At 38.6% G+C, this 18,518-nt stretch overlaps 1 protein-coding gene across 2 annotated transcripts; it reads right to left on the minus strand.

Annotated features, from left to right (window-relative positions):
* Positions 1 to 1,206: 1,206 nt before the first annotated feature.
* On the minus strand, positions 1,207 to 16,708 carry cse1l (CSE1 chromosome segregation 1-like (yeast)). 2 transcript variants are annotated; one of them, XM_053484409.1, is made up of 25 exons: positions 16,606 to 16,708; positions 15,708 to 15,797; positions 15,456 to 15,598; positions 15,270 to 15,371; positions 13,013 to 13,158; positions 12,764 to 12,854; positions 12,536 to 12,643; positions 12,226 to 12,318; positions 11,064 to 11,231; positions 10,793 to 10,922; positions 10,614 to 10,679; positions 9,569 to 9,771; positions 9,347 to 9,431; positions 9,197 to 9,258; positions 8,769 to 8,905; positions 7,830 to 7,933; positions 7,594 to 7,691; positions 6,546 to 6,696; positions 4,611 to 4,819; positions 4,256 to 4,353; positions 4,088 to 4,173; positions 3,876 to 3,957; positions 3,613 to 3,759; positions 2,127 to 2,358; positions 1,207 to 1,824 (listed from the first exon to the last, which is right to left on the minus strand). In XM_053484409.1, exons 2-25 carry the CDS (start codon positions 15,790 to 15,792, stop codon positions 1,735 to 1,737), a joined length of 2,916 nt encoding a protein of 971 aa, XP_053340384.1. In that variant the 5' UTR covers positions 15,793 to 15,797; positions 16,606 to 16,708; the 3' UTR covers positions 1,207 to 1,734. The 2 variants fall into 2 exon arrangements, with proteins under 2 accessions (XP_053340384.1, XP_053340382.1); XM_053484407.1 differs by having other exon boundaries at positions 16,555 to 16,658.
* Between the last annotated feature and the right edge of the window lie 1,810 nt (positions 16,709 to 18,518).

The raw sequence follows: 18,518 nt of genomic DNA on the forward strand, positions 1-18,518 counted from the left end.
GTTAGTTTTGTTAAATGTTTAGCACTTATTAAACATTATGTTTAGTATTATCTCTCTTCTTTGTGTCCTAGCCCTATCCGTAGCTCAAGTAGTGTGCTGTTTAATCTAGTACGTCCACATCTTGATATTTTATTAGTGGGAAACACAGGATAGTGTTCACTTCCTACAGCGGTTTCTTTCACAGCTTCATACATGCAAGTTGTTGCCAAATTACTGAATAACAGTGTAAACTCAGTAGATGATTCTTTACCCTTTGGTGATTGATTCTGGTCCCATTCCCATCATTGATTTTAATCACTATTCCATTCCCACCTCTGCAGTGACCCCATAGCATAGTGTGTGGTATAATTGAGTAATTACTTGCGAAAGCTATTGGGTTTTATTTTAGAAAAACTATAGAAAGTTAGTATAAAGTTTAGTTTTGATTGGAACTACACAGAAAATTATAATTTTAAATGCTCAGCAGATTAAATCAAATAAATCACCAGATTTTTCTAATATGTACAGTATGATAAATGAATATAAAATGAGGAAGAACACAGTCTTGAGCATTTTATTTGAAATGCAATATGAATTAACCTGAAAACGAACGGTACTGTATATAACAGGTACAGAAAAGAAGCTTAATGAAAAGGCCGGCCTTATATCTAGAGAAGAAACACCCTCTGAAGAAATAGCTGGGCCTGATGTAAATTTTTCAATGTGTAAAAGAGAAAATATATCAGAATAAATACTACTGTACTCGAATGCTAACAATTATACCAGAAAATTTACAATGTATAAAAATATCCAGCTTTTTTTTCCTTTCAACAAAAACTTAATTTTTTAAAAGTAATTACTCAATAACAGCACAAGGTGGTAGCAAGAACCACAGCGGGGGCAAAACTTCACGAGTAGCCCCAACCCTGAGGCTTCTCCTCCTGGTCTGCACCCACAGGAAATGCGTTTTGGTCATGTAACAAATCCATTTTACCAAAACAGAATCTGATAGCTCGACTTTATAACCTGTGACACCCAGAATATGCTGTTGTAAACTTCTGATCAATTAGATACGAGCATTCGGCCGCAGGTGGTAAGAAACTGAATCAGTACTTAAACATTCTTAATGAAGTTCTGTTAATGCATGATGGGATAATATTGCAGTATAATGGTATTTTGTGTAATAGCAAACAATACTTTGCTATAGAAAGGGATAAAAGTCATGAGAATTATACAAGTGCCTTTCTTTATTAACAATTAGACAAAGCCTTAAAACTAAGACCGGACAAAAACACTGACATGCAACAAAGAAAAAGAGCTATGATTTTTTTTAAGTGCCACAATGACAGCCCTTATTTAACCAGTAAAAACCACTCCTGGATCTATATGGAGAAACAAAATCCCACTTAATGTTAAAGACATCAAATGTAATCGTGTTTATGTTGTCCAAGATGTCACTTTTGAACATTTTAGAGAGCCTGTATGTTTTGATGTCTGTGGACTGTTAACAGATGCGAAGAGTCTGATCGAATTGCAAGATCACAAATCTGTAACTGGGTGGTGTCGAGTGTGTGGACAAAGCAGCGTGTCTTCTTTACTCGGGTATCTTTGCTATGTTCTGCTCGGTCAACGTCCATTCTAAAAACGCAGCTGTGATGCTCGAGGGTACAAGATGTTACTTCTGTTGGTGGGTGTTTAGTTACATCAGTCTGAATGCACACAGACACTGAGGCCGAAGTGACGATAGCATCTGCCTTAGACGAGCTGGACCGAAGCCGCCTGGAGGTAACCCTGCAAAAACTGCAGTGCTTCGGCGCTTAGACTTGTACTCAGCATGGAGGTAACCTGGCCAAAAGAAAAAAAAAAAACTCCATATAATACATATAATTTTGTAACATACCGGTTGCCTGACTATGCTTTTATTTCAGATTTAGTTTATACGCAGTTAAATCTATCCATTAATCCGCAACTATTATCTGAAAAACACGAGTCTAAAACTTTTTGTGCATGAATAAAAAAAAAATAAAAAAATAAAAAATTCATGATTATTTAGATTTCTTTTAACAGCTTTAACGTGTAGCAGATCAGACAGCTACATCGACAGGAACAATAATGAGATGTGTAATGTGTGTACTGTGTATCCTTACCCTCCCAGGGCAGGCTGTAGAGAGCTTGTGTAAGGACTGGGCCAGTAGGATTTTAGGGTTATTGACAGCATCTCCAATAGGATCGTGCTCCTTCTTTCCAGCGAAGGCCAGCTGGGAAAAGGCGGTTTGGTAACCCGGTGTGTCCTCGATGTCAATGAAGTGCTCATCGTCAGGGATGCTGTCATCCTCCGGCAGCTCGAACAAACCGATCAGGGCCTGGAGGACAAGAGGCCTGCAGGAAGACAAGAAAGTGCTTACAGGGGATGCTTTAGAGTTCGGCATTTTCACAGTGAATCCTTATAATACAGTTGGCTCCTAGAAATTGGCCGGGGGGGTATGTTCTTGGAACACACTTTGGAAGTGGTAAAAAAAAAAAAAAAAAAAAAAAAGAAGCCTATTTTTATAGTTTATAGTAACCCTAAATACACTTCCAAAACACTTTAATTTTATTTCAAACTCAGCTTATTTAATTTATTACTCTTAAAAGGTACAGTAATGAGCTGAATTTACATTAATATTTATGTTACAAAATTAATCAAATGGTATCATTCTTAATAGTTTAGCGTGAAAAAAACGCTTTTGCAAAAATTGCGGAGGGTTTAATTTACATATAATAAATTTACACGAACAATTATAACTTAGGTTCAAAGGAAAAACCTGCTAACGACTTGGGCCTGAACTACGATTTTGCGTGGGTTGATTGTACTACTACAGATTGTTCTTGATTGTGTTTGTGTGGGAGGCCAAGAGGATGGGGTGGTAGGGGGACTGTAAAGGTGAGTGTGTGTGTGTAATTTGACACAGTGCTTCTTCACTTACAACAACAACAACAACAACACACACACACTCTCGCCAACAACAACACACTCACCTTTACAAACGATAGCGTGCGTGTGTTACACACACACATTAACGGAGAGACTGTTTTATCTGAAAAAATAGCAAGGAACATCGCTAGTCACACTCGCGTGAGCGCATACTAACGGAATCACTGCTATAAAGTAATAAAAAAATAATAATAAAATGAATCGGCACATTACATTTGAAAAGAATTGCGACAGAGCAGAGTTTCTGTGCAAGGCAGTGTGTGTCTGGCGCTGTGTGTGTGTAAAAAGTAAAAATAAATTCCGACAGATAAGTGTTTCCGTGTGTGTGTGGACGCATATCACACACGGAAACACTTATCTGTCGAGATTTATTTTTACTTTTTCTAAAGGTAAAGTGCAGGTTAATTTGTTTTATTTTTACTTTAAATTTAGTTTTAATAATTGTTATGTATTTATTTTTTGGGGTGTGGAACAAATAATTTGAGTTTCCATTATTTCTTATGGGAAAATAAAATTTGGTTTACGAGTGTTTTGTAATACAAGCTCGCTTCCGGAACGAATTATGCTCTTAATCCGAGGTTCCACTGTACTTTTGTGTTTACTCAAACGTTCCTATCGTTTGCGAACTTTCAGTTTAAAGAACACCACTGTGATCTTACCAGAGCTTGGTGTACTCTGTGTCCATCATAGCCGGGCACTCTGTGAGGATTTTGGTGATGCCTACTGCACAGATCTTCTTCTCCACCTGCCCTGATACTTTCTGCACTTCTGGGATCACGATCTTCTCCAACACCATGCCAAACATCCTGTCAATCAACCAAACAGCTTGAAGTCACAGCGAACAAAGTGAAATCAAATTATTCTGCATTCATAATTATTTTTACAGTAGTTTGGATATATTTCAGCAGGGGTTACTACTCACTTTGGCTGGATGTCATCAAATATCTCTTGTAATGCAATCGCCCCATACTTAACACTGTAGAGGTTAATAAAGACGAGGAAACCTGTGGAGAAAACACAAAACTGTGGTGACGTGGAATGAGGGGGGAAAAAATAAAATAAATTTAGCAACCGTCTGTGATAACCATGTCAAATTCCTTGTCCTGCAATCAGTGTTGTTCTCTCTAAACTTACTTTTTATGAACTTGGTAGTCTTGGAGCTCTGCAATCTTTGGAAGAGCAGGATGAAAATCTGCTTTCTGTACTGACTAATCGATTCTCTGGAGATAGACGAGAGAACACAATTAGGACGAAATAAATTCCTAAACTGAAGATAACATTCTCAGAGGTGGTGACACTCACTGGGGCATGTGCTCCACTATACTATTAAGCAGGTAGAAGCCCTGGTGGTCGTTGGCCTTAGAGGCGATGAGCTTCTGGAACACTCCAAGGAGACCAGGCTGGAGGAGCAAAGCAAAACGTGCAGAAGATCAGAATGTACAGCAGCACATTAATCTGACAGATTAGTGTGTAAAATCTCGATATGTTACATAACATATTTAAGCTCTATTTTGAGCATTATTCATAATATATAAGCCCACAGCTATGCAATCAGGTAATAAAAGATCATAAATTCAACTACAACCCAATATTTTCCATGTTGTTTCATCACCATGTCAAAGCTATAAACATCAAGAGGGCTCAAACTTGCACTCACGATTTTATCTGCGGCCGAGCTGGCAATGTTGCCTCCTCCTTTCTCCAGGTAGGCCTGCAGAAGGCGCACCAGAGGTGGGATGTTACCTGTGCGCTCCCATAAGACAGGCTGCAGCAAGTGGGGGAACAGGGCCATGTAGGAGGAAGGGATAGCACTAGTGTGGATCTCTAGGAGTAAAGACATGACCTGGAACACGTACGGCACAAACTCTGCATGGGGTAGGGAAGAGAGACATTTATTACACCAAAAATAAGTGCTTTAATAAAACCCCTTAAAAAACTCATTTACAGGAAGTAGTTACTATTTTCAATTTCTTTGTTTCAGGTCACAGACCCTTTTAAATAAAAAAAAAATTGTTACTTATAGTTTAGTAAAGTAATCGTTTGGGAAATAATGGCTAAACTACAGAAAAAGAGCAGCTCCTTAAACATATTTTTACATTTTATTTTAGATTGCCAGGTCATAAGCTCAGATCACACAAACCTCACCAGTTCCTACTAAACACACAATGCCTCAATTATTCAGGGCTAAAGAGGTCGTTAGCACGTTTTTCACATTAGGGCCTCGGAATAGTTTCCGAGAACACTTGACCCCAGAGTCTGCAAGTCTGTGGGGTCAAATTGACTTAATGACAAAATAATCCTACTGGTTGAACACCAGTGCATCCATTTAACCCAGAAAATAATAGTGAAAAAGACAATATTAAAAGCTTTTAAATAAATATCCCGTCCTGCCTTTAGGACCAAGTCCTCCTTAGGAAGTGTCCCCTTTACTGGACGATTGTTGATCTGTGTCCTGTCTGTGTGTCCACTGCCACAACTGGAGACAGGGGCTGTCTGACTGGACACTTACATTACATTAAGGCATTTGGCAGACGCACTTATCCAGAATGACTTACATTTTTACATCATTACAGTATATATGAACAGTTTTAGGGTTGTGGGATTTGAACCTGGGACCTTCTGAACTGTAGGCCAATGCTTTACACACTGAGCTAATCCCTGACCCACTTTTAAGGCTTGTCATTTGGGAGTCTCTATTCTGTTAGAAATGCAGGTATGCAAAAATGCTGACTAGAAAGGAGCTTCTGAGCTTAAGGCCAATCAGTCTGGTTCATTTTGATCAATTCGTCCACACTGTTAACTTTTTCATTCTCTTGTTTTTTTTTTCTCCAATGTTCTCCCCTAATTTAGTCGTAGTCGGGCTCCCACATTAAGGCTACTACTACCACTCAGTAGGGAGGGCGAAGACTATCCTGTGCTTCCTCCGAACCGCGCGTCGTCAGCCGACCGCATCTTTTCGAACTGCTTGCTCACGCACCATTAAGGGCGGAGTAACACACTTGGAGGAAAGCGCTAGCCGCTCTTTCCGCGTGCGCAAACTCACAGACGCCCCTGATTGGCTGTAGAGCCGTGATTAATGTGGGAGCGCAAGTACCTCTCATCCCTCCCCCCGCTTTACCACTGCGCCACTCGGAGGCCCACTTTTCCTGTGTTTAATGGCAGCTCACAAACCTAGTAGGCGCATACTGCCACCTGCTGTACTGGAGAGTGCAGACGTGTCCCGAGTACAAAGAATAAAAATAATGTGAACGCTAGTCAAGGGGGAGGGAGTGAGCAACTGTCCATAATGTGAAAATAATCTTTCGAAAACGATCCCTGTCTTTGAGAGCACTGGATGGTTTTACATTAAACAAGCTGGAAGGCATATAAAATAGTGTAGTGCCCCATCACAAAACATGCTGCATATTGTGAACCCATTCCTGGGTTTTATTTTACTCCAGAAAATCTAAGCTTTCAAATGACACGTTGAATATGTAACAATATAATACAAACAACCAACCAAACAAACAACAGGATAGGACATCTGAGTATGTCCACAGTGCTCCTTAAGGGGTTAAAGGTGAAATCGGAGGCTTGTGAGTAGTAAACGCACCCTGCACGTCGTTCTGAAGAATCTCTGTGAACACGGGGAAGAGTGCCTCCTCAAAGCTGCCCACAGTCACAGGGTTGGCCTTACAGGTGATCCGGATGGACAAGCACAGTGACTCAAACAGGTAGTGGTTGAAATGGGGTTTGCTGGGATTCTGGATAAACAACAAAACATTCAAAGTGGTTTCTTTAACAGAAACATTATTAATTCTATTAACTAATAAATCATGCACTGGACATACGCCCTTTGATCAAACAGAGAAAGTTTGATCTTTAACACAGAAATTCTATTTAAGCAGTCATGATATCTTGAATAAGTCAAAAGATTAATGTTTCAGAGACTGGTCAGTATTTGTAATCACCACGTAAGGACATTATTCCTGCTGCACTTCTTATACATTACAAAAACCACATACAGAAATCCAATACTTTTTACTGTAAGCAAAATCAATTACAAGAGACTGTTGTCAAGGGGAACAGAAAATGTACTTAAAATTAAGTTACATACTTGACTTGAAAGGATTTATAAAAATAATGATTTAAGTTCATATTAAAAATAATGTCCAATTCGTGGGGATTAGCATTACCTGAGGACCTTGTGTGATTTCAAAAATACCCCGCCAATTAACACGGGACTAAGATCAGAGACAATTATTACACATCACACAAGGTCCCCAGGTAATACTAATCCAGTGCAAATATGACAAGTTGCTGTTAGACGTGAGCGGTTCCTGGAATTTTAGCTCCTTAAAATTGAACAATACATCCGCAATTAACCCAGAAAAAACAGTGAAACAGACAATATTAGCCAGTCTGGAAAATACCAAAAATAAATTAAAAAAATGTTAAATAAATATCCCATCCTGCCTTTAGGACCAAGTCCTACTTGGGAAATGTCCCCTTTACTGGACGGCTATTGATCTGAGTCCTGTCTGTGTCTCCACTGCCACAACTGGAGACAGGGGCTGTCTGACTGGACATTTTCAAAGCTCGTCATTACGGAGTCTCTATTGAAAGCATGTGATTTTTTTTTATATATATATTTTCTTTACCTTGCTAACTAGAAGGAGTTTCTGGGTGAGTTGGCCGATCAGTGTAGGTATATACGGCACGATGGCCTCCTGGAGAAGTGAGAAACTTCGCATGATGGCTGTAATGAGAATTGATGTCATTTATTTACATACAAGTGCACAAGTATTAGACAAGAAATTAAGTTCCAAGATTCGTGTGCCAGATTTTGCATAAAATTATAGAAAACTTTGTCATATAGTATCGGAACAGATCTTACCTTTCATTATGTATTCATTCTCCGACGAGCCAGGTATTGCCAGAGCGTTAAACAAGTTGTTGAGGAGCTGGTCTGTGAAAGGTGCAATCTCAGGAGCTGAAAAGCTACAGAAAAACACAAATATGTACATTACTATGAAACACTGGGTTATAGTAATCTTCCAGCTCTGATTATTTCCTAAACAAACACCTGTGCAAAGTTAAAAGTTTTATATAAATTCACTAACAGCACCCGTTTATAACTTATATAACAAAAAAAAAAAAAAAAAGATTTACACCAATCTATTATTAGAACAAAGTTATGATTGACATACAGTCAAGGAAGAGCAAATATTGTGGTATTTCACAATGCGAAAAACCATTGTGAAATACCACAATATGTACAGTGGCTTGCAAAAGTATTCGGCCCCCTTGAACTTTTCCACATTTTGTCACATTACAGCCACAAACATGAATCAATTTTATTGGAATTCCATGTGAAAGACCAATACAAAGTGGTGTACACGTGAGAAGTGGAAGGAAAAACATAGATGATTCCAAACATTTTTTACAAATAAATAACTGAAAAGTGGGGTGTGCGTGATTATTCAGCCCCCTGAGTCAATACTTTGTAGAACCACCTTTTGCTGCAATTACAGCTGCCAGTCTTTTAGGGTATGTCTCTACCAGCTTTGCACATCTAGAGACTGAAATCCTTGCCCATTCTTCTTTGCAAAACAGCTCCAGCTCAGTCAGATTAGATTGACAGCATTTGTGAACAGCAGTTTTCAGATCTTGCCACAGATTCTCGATTGGATTTAGATCTGGACTTTGACTGGGCCATTCGAACATATGGATACACGAATCGGCACACCAAAGAATCACGATTTATAACTGAATCAATTTGCCCGTCATCTCAGAACCGTTTTTTCCCCCTAGATATCTAGATAGCTGCACTCACAGTGTTGAGTTGTTGGTTCCTCTCATGGTGAAGAGTCGCTCTAAAGCATGAGCTGCATAGGTGTGCTGCACAGTGCTCTCGGCCCGCAGGTGCGCAATCAGCAGAGGAAGGGTCTCTAGCAGCTGCTCCTTGGGAAGCTAAGGCATAAAAGAAGAAATAAGTATGTTTTATTTAATAATTAATCCGAGATGATTATCTGTAATAGATACATATACTTCAGCATTCAGTTAAAGCACACAGCACTAAACAGATGAAAAACTGCTTTTGCTGCTTCGGTAATTTTAATCACAGTACAGATTTTATGGCTCCTTTAAGCTCAATATAACATTAATTCTAGTTTTTTACTGGAAGAGACAAAAAAATAAATAAAAATGTGACAATAGCACGCATCCCTTTCCTTAAACATGTTAAACTGGAGATGAGCTTACCTGACTTCTGAAAGTCATAACATATTTTATGGCATCTGCTTTTAAGACAGGAAACTCGTTTACTGTAAAGGAAACATGACAAACCAGTGTTATTTTAGCCGCAGCAGTGTAGCTACACCCAATCCAGATCAATAAGTAAATCTTGTTTACCATTGGGAGACCTCAGGTCAGGTAGGATGTGGCTCACGAAGAACTCAGTCAGGTTCACCAGCTCGTTGGCTTGTGTGATCCCATGCTGCTCAAAAAAAGAAAGAGTACTTAATCAGAAACTTTTTTTTGCTCTCCTTAGGGCAATACAATAAACAACAAAGTTAGCATAGTTCTATAGTGATTATTGCAGAAATTAATGGAGCAGATACACCAAGTCCTAACCTTCTGTGTCTGGGCTTTGGAGGCTAGTGAGGTTACTAGGTAGATCGCAGCGTCTTTGTGCTTCCAGTTCACTGCTGGGTTCTTGGCGTATTCAGTCAGCATGGAGTTTACGTAGCCTGAGAAAATGGCCGTCACAGGACCCTCAAAAAATTTGCAAAGTCCTCGCACCAGGTCACAGGCAGCCCGTCGCCTCGTGTCAATGTCTGAGGAGGAGGGGGGAAAAAAAAACATTTATAGGTAGTTCTCGTCTTATGAACCAGTTCCGTTCCGGGAGCACGTTCGTATGTCCAATTTGTTCTGAAGTCCGACAAACTGAGTCTTATACGCCTATGACACGAATATATGCATAGAATTATTTCCTTGTTCGCAGAGTGACGTCAAATCAACAGATCTGCACACTGCATCAGAAACAAAGGAAAGCGTCTTATCTTTAAATAAGCTCTACAGTAAACACAAGCATCAGCTTCAGATTAACTCAACAAACCGACATAGTTGTGTGTTCAATCTAAAGCGATGACTACGCAGTTTTCTGTTTGAGAAAGAAATCATACACCACCGAGTTATCTGCATAGCATGTTGCTGACAAAACCCCCCAACATAGGATGCCCATTTTTTTTCGATTGTAAAGCATACCAAGCCACTTGACCAAATCTCTGACCCCTTTCCCCATTTTTTGGGCCAAAACCCATTATATACCGCAGCCCCACAATATACCAGACTTCAAACATTTTATACATTCACTTATACACGGAAATTATTGTATATAATTGTAAATATTGCTGTGTGGTGCACTGCAATGTCTATTTTTTGTACAATACACGTGAGCTACTTCCGTGTCTGGTAAACAGTCTGTTCGTATCTAAGAAAATTTCTTAACTCGACTGCTCATAATTCGTGGACTACCTGTAGTAATTCAGAGTTTTATGGTGTTTAAAAGTAAACCATTGAAATAAGTAAATAATAAATTTTTCTGAATGCATTAACAAGTTTAACATTAATATTTATCTTCATAGAAGAAATTAGTAATTTTAATGAAAATTCATACCTGAGCCTTCAAGGTCTCTTATGATATACTCTTCTGAATTGTCCTCAAATGCTTCTTCATCCGCACCTGATTACACCCCAAATACAAACACAGTGATTACGAACAAAAAGGAAAAAAAAAATGCAAAAAGCAAACAAACCTCAAGGGCAAGAAATTGATTTAAAAATTGCTGCACGTACTTCTGAATTCCATGTTGGGGACGATGACCTTTTCGCAGATGCTGGTGAGCGTGTTCTGATCTTCAAACAGATTCTTGTAGTGTGGCCTCTCGCACACCGATGCCAGGAACTGGATGGCATTGCTCACCAGCTGTGACAGCCAACAATAAACCACATGATACCATTTTACACATAGTGCGCTTTCACTGCAGTTCAGATGATGCTTTGCTCGTCACCATTTGCTCATTTTGCCAGAACAGGCAACCTGAGCAATTGAAAGCTCGTAACTTACCAAATCATATTTGACCTCTTGCCCCGTGGTGACCAGCAGGTTCCAGATGGCTGTGACAAAGCGAGGCAGGTAGGGCTGAAACTCCTCGTCGTACTTCTGAGCATAAAGAGCTGCATTATCACAGATCTGAGATTTCAGCAGCTCCAAGAGACCAGCTTCCTCCTCATCCTGAAATCACAAACGTCAAAAAAACACATTAAATTAACTCATTAAATTTTCCCACCAAAACCTGTAAAAACTTTGATAGACCATCTAAGGATCAAAATAACTTATATTAATACTTGAACAAATTGCACTGTTGGAGCTGTCTAAATGAGTTTTTTTTGTGCAAACTTTTTATAGGCAGCAAAAACATTTTTATTATTTATTTTTAACCACACTCATCTAGGTATTAAATTGTTTAAGAACAATAACAGCACTAACTATAGCAAACAACGTCAACAATTGCTCTTTTAAATAACACATTTAGAATTCTTAAAAAAATTTTAACACTCTTTGAAATTCTTTTTTATTCCAGTTTGCTGTTTTTTGCAGAAAGCACAAACACATGTTAACTGTTAACCTGAAGTAGTTTGTTTTTGTAAAGAATTATTTCCTTGTTCGCAGAGTGACGTCAAATCAACACGTCTGCACACTGCATCAGAAACAAAGTAAAGCTTATCCTTAAATGAGTTCTACAGTAAAGTATCAGCATCAGTATCAGATTAAAATCAATAAGCTGACATAGTTGTCCATTGAATCTAAAGCAATGAGTACGCATTTATCTGTTTGAGAAAGAAATCATATACCACTTAGTTAGCTGCATAGCATGTCGCTGACAAAACCCCCCTAACATAAGACGCCCAGATCTTTCCACTTTCCTCTGACAAATGTCACCAAGTTGTCAATGTCAATTAGTACAGTAAATTTGAAATTAACCTGTCCATCTGAATTTGTAAACCTGTCTAAATTCCATATCTCTGAAGTAAAATTCAATGGACTAGTGTCCCTTCTCTCACCAAACGTTCCCAAGATATGCTTTAAACATTTACAACAGCCTGCTATAGGTGGTAAAGATAATTGGCATGTTACTACGTAAAACAAAAAAGGATTTGCCCATGCTTTGTTTGCTTACTCCTAATAATCATGTTGCTCTTATCTAAACGAGAAATACAATACTCACATCAGTCTGTAAGAGCTTGTTATCCAAGGTTAATAAATTGTGAAAATGCGTCATCCATGTCTCCATGTTGTCTTCAAAGAACTCCGGAAGATCCTGGACAAAGTGTAGAGCGAGACAACACGTTAACCAAACTAGAACATGTAACGTGTACAACCTGATCCTGTATCACTTTAATCACAGTCCTGTATGAACAAGATTTAAAAAGCAAAATGTGAAGACACTAAAAGTAAAAAAAATTAACAGTAAAAACTATAGTAAAAACTAAAAAAAAACAGTAAAAAAGTAAAAAAATTAACAGTAAAAACTATACCTGAAAGTTAAGACTGTAGAACAGCTTTGATATGAGTGTGAGGGAGGAGAAGAGGACCTTCAAAGCGTTGACATCAGTAGCATGAGTCTGACACAGGTCGATTGTAGCCTGTAAGGGGGGGGGGGGGGGGGGGGGGGGTTGGATGGGGGTGAATATTTCTTTTCTTACAATAGTTTGATCTTTAAAAAAAAAAAAAAAAAAAAAAAAGGGACCCGTGTATTCATTCACCTTAAAGAGCTCGGTAAGAGGCTGGGCAAAAGTATCCAACACCAATTTGATCTCTTGCCACAGCTCATTAGACTTGAACTCATGCCGATACCTGAGCAAAAAAAAAAAAAAAACAGATGTTTTTATACACCATTAGCTACGATGCAAAAAACAAAACAAAAAAAAAAAAACATTAGATGATAGTAGATGATTACGGTAAAGACGTTTTGATCCTTTATACTCCAGACAAGTAAATAAACCATGACTTACCGCTTAAAAAGTGAGTGAGCGGTGCGTAGCACGCCGTTTATAATGTGGAAATCTCCACTCTGGAACCGTGTCACCATCTCCGTCAGGAGATCAGGCCACTTCTGAGGGAAATCTTCTCGCCCAATGATACTGATGGCATCACTCAGCTGAGGAAAATCGACACATTCGGAAAATCATGACCAGATTTTAATGCCTTTAAGCTGCTGCATTTAAAATAAATAAACCATTTAATTTTCCCCTTAAGCCAAAAAGTAGTTTGTGTCTGTTGTTCATGTCTTTAACAGAGCTGTAAGCAAAATTTTATTAACAAGCAACTTGCACTTGGCTCAGGAATGCCTTTTGTACTTTGTTATTAAAAAAAACAAAAAAAAAACAAAACAAGATGATAAAAATTAAACTGCAAGTATCCAATTCACCAATGATATACAATTCTGTTTCAAATACTGGCTACTTTTTGTATGAAAGCAGAGACTATTTGTGGAGGGAAAAAAGCTGAGGTATTAAGATGAATGTTTTATCTTTTTTTATAAAAAGCAACATAGTGTACTGTGTGAGACAAGCTTGACACAGGCAGATAACATATCCAGTTTACTGTTTTTCCCCCTCTCCTTCACACAGTTGCCTGGCCAAAAAACAAACAAAAAAACAAACAAACAGTTTTTTAACTCATCTGTCAAACATTCAGGAAGAAAAAAACTAACAAAAAAAAACCTCCCAACTATTGACTTTCGCTAAAGAAAACTTTTCCATTTATAGTAAGTTAACTTTATTTTTATTCCTCAGAAGTGTGAAGCGTCTCGATTTTGTGGCAGTTTTTCCCCCCCCCTTTCCCCAATCCGAATATCTGCTGCATATGCATATACACTGAAGATCTGGCTGTTAGAAGGAACTTGTTTTAATAAACATTATCAAGCTGAAAAATGATGCAGAGTCAGGAACTAAAAAGCAGTGTTCCTCAACCTGCAGCACTGTGGCCTCACACGTCGATTTCCGCCTCTGTGGTCTGAGTGCATGGAATTTGAATGTTCTCCCCGTGCTTGGTATGTTTCCTCCGGATACTCAGGTTTCCTCCCAAAATCCCAAAACACCTAGGTTAGGTTAACTGGCATTTCCAAATTGCCCACAGTGTGTGTGCATAATGGATTGGCACCCTGCAAAAAGCCCCTGTACACAGGATAAGAGGTATAGAAGATAAATGAATGTTTCTCAACCCTGACCCCTTGTGGCCTGTGGTGTTACTACAGCAGGCCATTGTGCAATATTTTTCAATGAGCAGTAGTTTGATAAAATATGTATACACTTTAGGCACAATAACCCCAGCCAAAAAAAATTATAACTTTCTAAAAATAAAACCTGTATGCTAAATCATAGGATATTTGCAACTCTTACCAACAGCACAGTTTGCTCATTCTGGAGTGATCTAGAGCACTCGTGTGTCGAAATCATAAATTATTTTATTTGTATTGTGTCTCATGTTGATAGGAATTTCAACACTGATTTAACATTGATGGGTAAAATAAAATGCACGTACATCAGCATGCAACGTAAAATGATAAACTGCGTGTATTAAAATGCTGCTGTTATTGTCAAAGCAACTCCAAAAGCAGACAGTAATCTGATCTAATCTTATAGAACAAAAGATTAATTACTTCTGATTTATGGTATAGAACACTATGTACTGAATGTACCTCATATGCTTTAATATCTACACACTATGGTTTCTTAAAGGCTGAGTCAGAACGAGTGAAGGGGTTTACATCTATATAAAAAGCTGAGAATCCCTTTATTGAAGGATGTGAAAGCAGTGACTAAGCTTAGCACAGTGCGGTGTGGCACAAAAGCTGTTATATAACTAATAGTCTAATGCTAGTGCAAAATGCAATCCCATGCATCATGAAGTGAAGATGCTGGTCAGACACAATTTCTTTTCATGCAACGAGAATGCCAACATGATCCTTGATAACCAGATGGCAATCAAGAATTCAGGTACATGAGATTCACTCACTTATACGTATCAAATCAACCTAATCTGTATGTATTTGAACTGCATTTCTTGCTCGGATGCTCAACCACAGATTCAATAATAATAAAAAGAAAAAAACGGACATCAAGCATGACAAGATTTTGGGGGGAAAATCTGCCCTTATAAGATACATTTTGTTTTGGTATTAAGTAAAACACGCAACTTGGATAACTTCTCAGAAATGAGAAAAGACCTCACATGCAGAAGGGCACATGTTTAGAACAATGTCGATACCTGTTTCTGTATCTGCTCCGGACTGGTCAGCATCAAATTCACAATGTTCGCCTTAATAGCTGTCCGGTCCGAATCAGAAATTTTGTTCAGTTCATCTTCAATCTAAAACAAACAAAAAACATGATTAAAACAACCTCCTCACAGCTTGGTATATTCTTCAGCTCTCTCCTTAAATCCCGAACTTACAATGCGCCAGTTCCTCTTGATGTAGTTTTTAAAGGTGACGGCTGCACAGACTCGGATCACGTCGTCCTGAGACTTCTCTAGCGTCGTCAGTAAGAGGATGGGGTAGTTCTGACTGCCTTCCACCGACTCCAGGAACTTCTCCGCTGTAGGAAAACACAACCAATTCTTCCTGAAGCATATGCTAGGTATTGATAAGACCTGATCAATTCAGATTTACACATAAAAATAAAAAAATAAAATAAAAAAAGATACCTGGACGCCTGACAAGAGGATCGGGGTTTAGTGTTTGCCGCAGGTACTCGGTCAGCGTTTGGAGGTTGGCGTCGTTTAGCTCCATAGTAGCTGCAGAAATCAGAAATTTTAATTAACAGTTTGTATTCAGGAGGTAGCGTAAAACTGACTGCATCTGATTACTGACTTCGAGTGCTTAATGTGGCATGTGAAGGTGACAAATCATGATGACAGATTATGTTTAAGGAACATTCTCACCATCAACAAGTGATTCATTAAATTACATTCTGCTGGGTTTCATAATAAAACCAAGGGAAACTATTTTTAGATGTTTAACAAACGAGGGGTGATTTGTGCATGAGCAAGGCCTGAGCTCCCTCCCTCTCTCACACACACACACTGCTTCATCTATACACACAAACACACACACCACAAGGATAACATGTACAGCTTTATCCTGCTGCTAAAGCAAGCCAGCTTGTTATCTACTGTATTTAACCCAAACACTATGAATGAAGTGACTTATGCTAATTCATCCATCCGCAAAGCAGCCATGATTACTGCTAAGCTAAACTAGCTAACAATAGATTAGTGGAATATAGATTTCCCTCAAGCTGCGAATATAAATATAGAATATTCGCTTGAAATTTTGTCTAATAGTAATATTAGTTTATCAAATATTCAACAATCTAAAGCTTTGATATTGAAGCTCGAACTAGCTAGCACACAGAAGCTAAAGTGCTACCGTTAGCTTTACCCCTCACACCGCCTGCTAACTTGCAGCACGGCTTTCACTTCACTTCAATCTCAGCACAAACGACTTCCAGGACGACCTAAACGATTTGTCTACTCAAGAAAAGATCCTTACACGGATTGTGAAGCCGATAAATACAGCGTTAGGTGGAGTTTCCGTGCTCACCGTGCGCTCTCGGAGTATAAGTGCTGTTGCTTAGCGGCGGCCGGGCTGGTGCACAAACTTCACGCGCTTTCAAATGTCTCACACAACTGCGCGGTCACGACTTCGCGCATGCGCAATGCGACACAACGTTAACCCCCGCCCCGGTATCCGCTACCTCGCCATCCCAATCCGGAGTAATCTAGTGCACTAGATAAGGCTACTTTGGAAACCATAGACATTTAAACAGGATAGGAAAGGATTTTTTTTTATTAAATAAAAAAATAATAACAATACGAAATATATAAAAGTACAAAATTCAGGTATAAAATATTGAAATAATTATACACACTTATGGTTAGGATACCAGCTGCTCCCATTTTACTGGCGCGGTGACATCATGACGTCATATTGGTTGTTGCTAGACGCTGAAAGAAAGGCTGCGCGTGCTATCAAGTTTTCCTGTGCTATCAAGTTTTCCTATAGAACTACCTAAGGTTGTGTGTTTATATATCAATAAGGGCCCAAGCACTCTAACATCAGCCTTATGATGTCATAATGTGTGAAAAATGTGATGTCACAGTTTTTCTTGTTCTTCTAAGATTATTATTTTTATTACAGTAAGATACAAACGAGGTTGCATTTCATAAGTCCAAATTGTTCGTAAGTTCATCAAACACTGTCTATGTATTAGGATACTGACACGAATGTCTACGCACAGTATATTAGCAGGATGGAGCATGGATTCGATGCTGATCCTGCATCCACACACTGAGAAGACTCTCCATCTCCTCGTTTCCACGCTTCTTTGATATTATTGCCTAACCCAGACTTCACATCTTCCATGATCTTGTCTATGTTGTTTAGAATGGTCAGCAAATGGTTGAACGATTCATGATAAAACAACGTCAAGCAATGTTTACCACCTTTTCACCCCACTCCGTTCTCTCAATTATTTTCACTTTGGTCTCCATCGTTATGGCTTTGCACTTCTCAGCTGCTTTCACGCTTGTTTCTGGACATCCTGGTCAGGTATTGCACTACTGTACTCTATACAGAACAGTACTGTACACTTCACAACAATCACTTGCAGAGGATGCACACTGCACACAAATAAATTATCTATTTAGATTAGATAAAAGAATGAGTAAATAAATACCAGAATAATAAATAACAATTTGAATACATTTTACTGCATCCTTTAAAAGGGGAATAAATAGATTGATCACCACAGGCCTCCACAGGTTTCTAGATAGATGGATGAATTAATGGATCTCATCACCTAAATGAAGGTCTGACCACAAGATGGCGCCATCATAAAGGTCTTCTTAAAACTGACAAACTCAAACCCAGGGCCTTCTTTTACTGTACTCACTGTGCTGTAGTGTGAAGGTGAGTGAGTGTGAGTGATTTTGATTAACTTAAAGACATAAAGGCTTATTTGTACCTTAAAGAATGGCTGAAACAAAACAATTTGTAAAGCATGACAGGCCTCTATGACCTCGCACCTCCAGAACTGATGATTTGATTTAGACCTTGGACATGCAGATTACATTAATCAGCATCCCCACATTGCACAAAGTCTGTGTGTGTGTGCTGCAATGGATTGGCACCCTGTCCAGGGTGTACCCTGCCTCATGCCCTAAATCTCCTGGGATCAGCTCCTGGCCCCTGCGACCTTGTACACAAAGTAAGCAGTATGGAGGATGAGTTTAATTCAATTCAATTCAATTTTATTTATATAGCATTTTTACCAATGGTCATTCAGCTTCACAAAAATGAATTTCTTTATTTTTTTTATTTTAAAAGAAAATATTTGGAAGTGTGTATGTGTGAGAAAAATGTGTCTAGATAATAATGAGATGAATGAATGATTGATGAGAGGAATAATAAACAAGTTATATCCCAAACTGTAAAAAAAAAAATGGAACTTTTAG

The sequence above is a fragment of the Clarias gariepinus genome, chromosome 23 (genome assembly GCF_024256425.1).
Source record: "Clarias gariepinus isolate MV-2021 ecotype Netherlands chromosome 23, CGAR_prim_01v2, whole genome shotgun sequence".
In the NCBI taxonomy this organism is placed as follows: domain Eukaryota; kingdom Metazoa; phylum Chordata; class Actinopteri; order Siluriformes; family Clariidae; genus Clarias; species Clarias gariepinus.

Bases quoted from the DNA above. Each gene is read 5' to 3' on its own strand.
- cse1l (XM_053484409.1), bottom strand. From the start codon at position 15,792: ATGGAGCTAAACGACGCCAACCTCCAAACGCTGACCGAGTACCTGCGG. The intron at 9,432-9,568 runs GTTAGGACTTGG...TTTTTTGAGCAG, and splicing joins CCAAAGCCCAGACACAGAAG to CATGGGATCACACAAGCCAA. The intron at 8,906-9,196 runs GTAAGCTCATCT...TTTATGCCTTAG, and splicing joins TTATGACTTTCAGAAGTCAG to CTTCCCAAGGAGCAGCTGCT.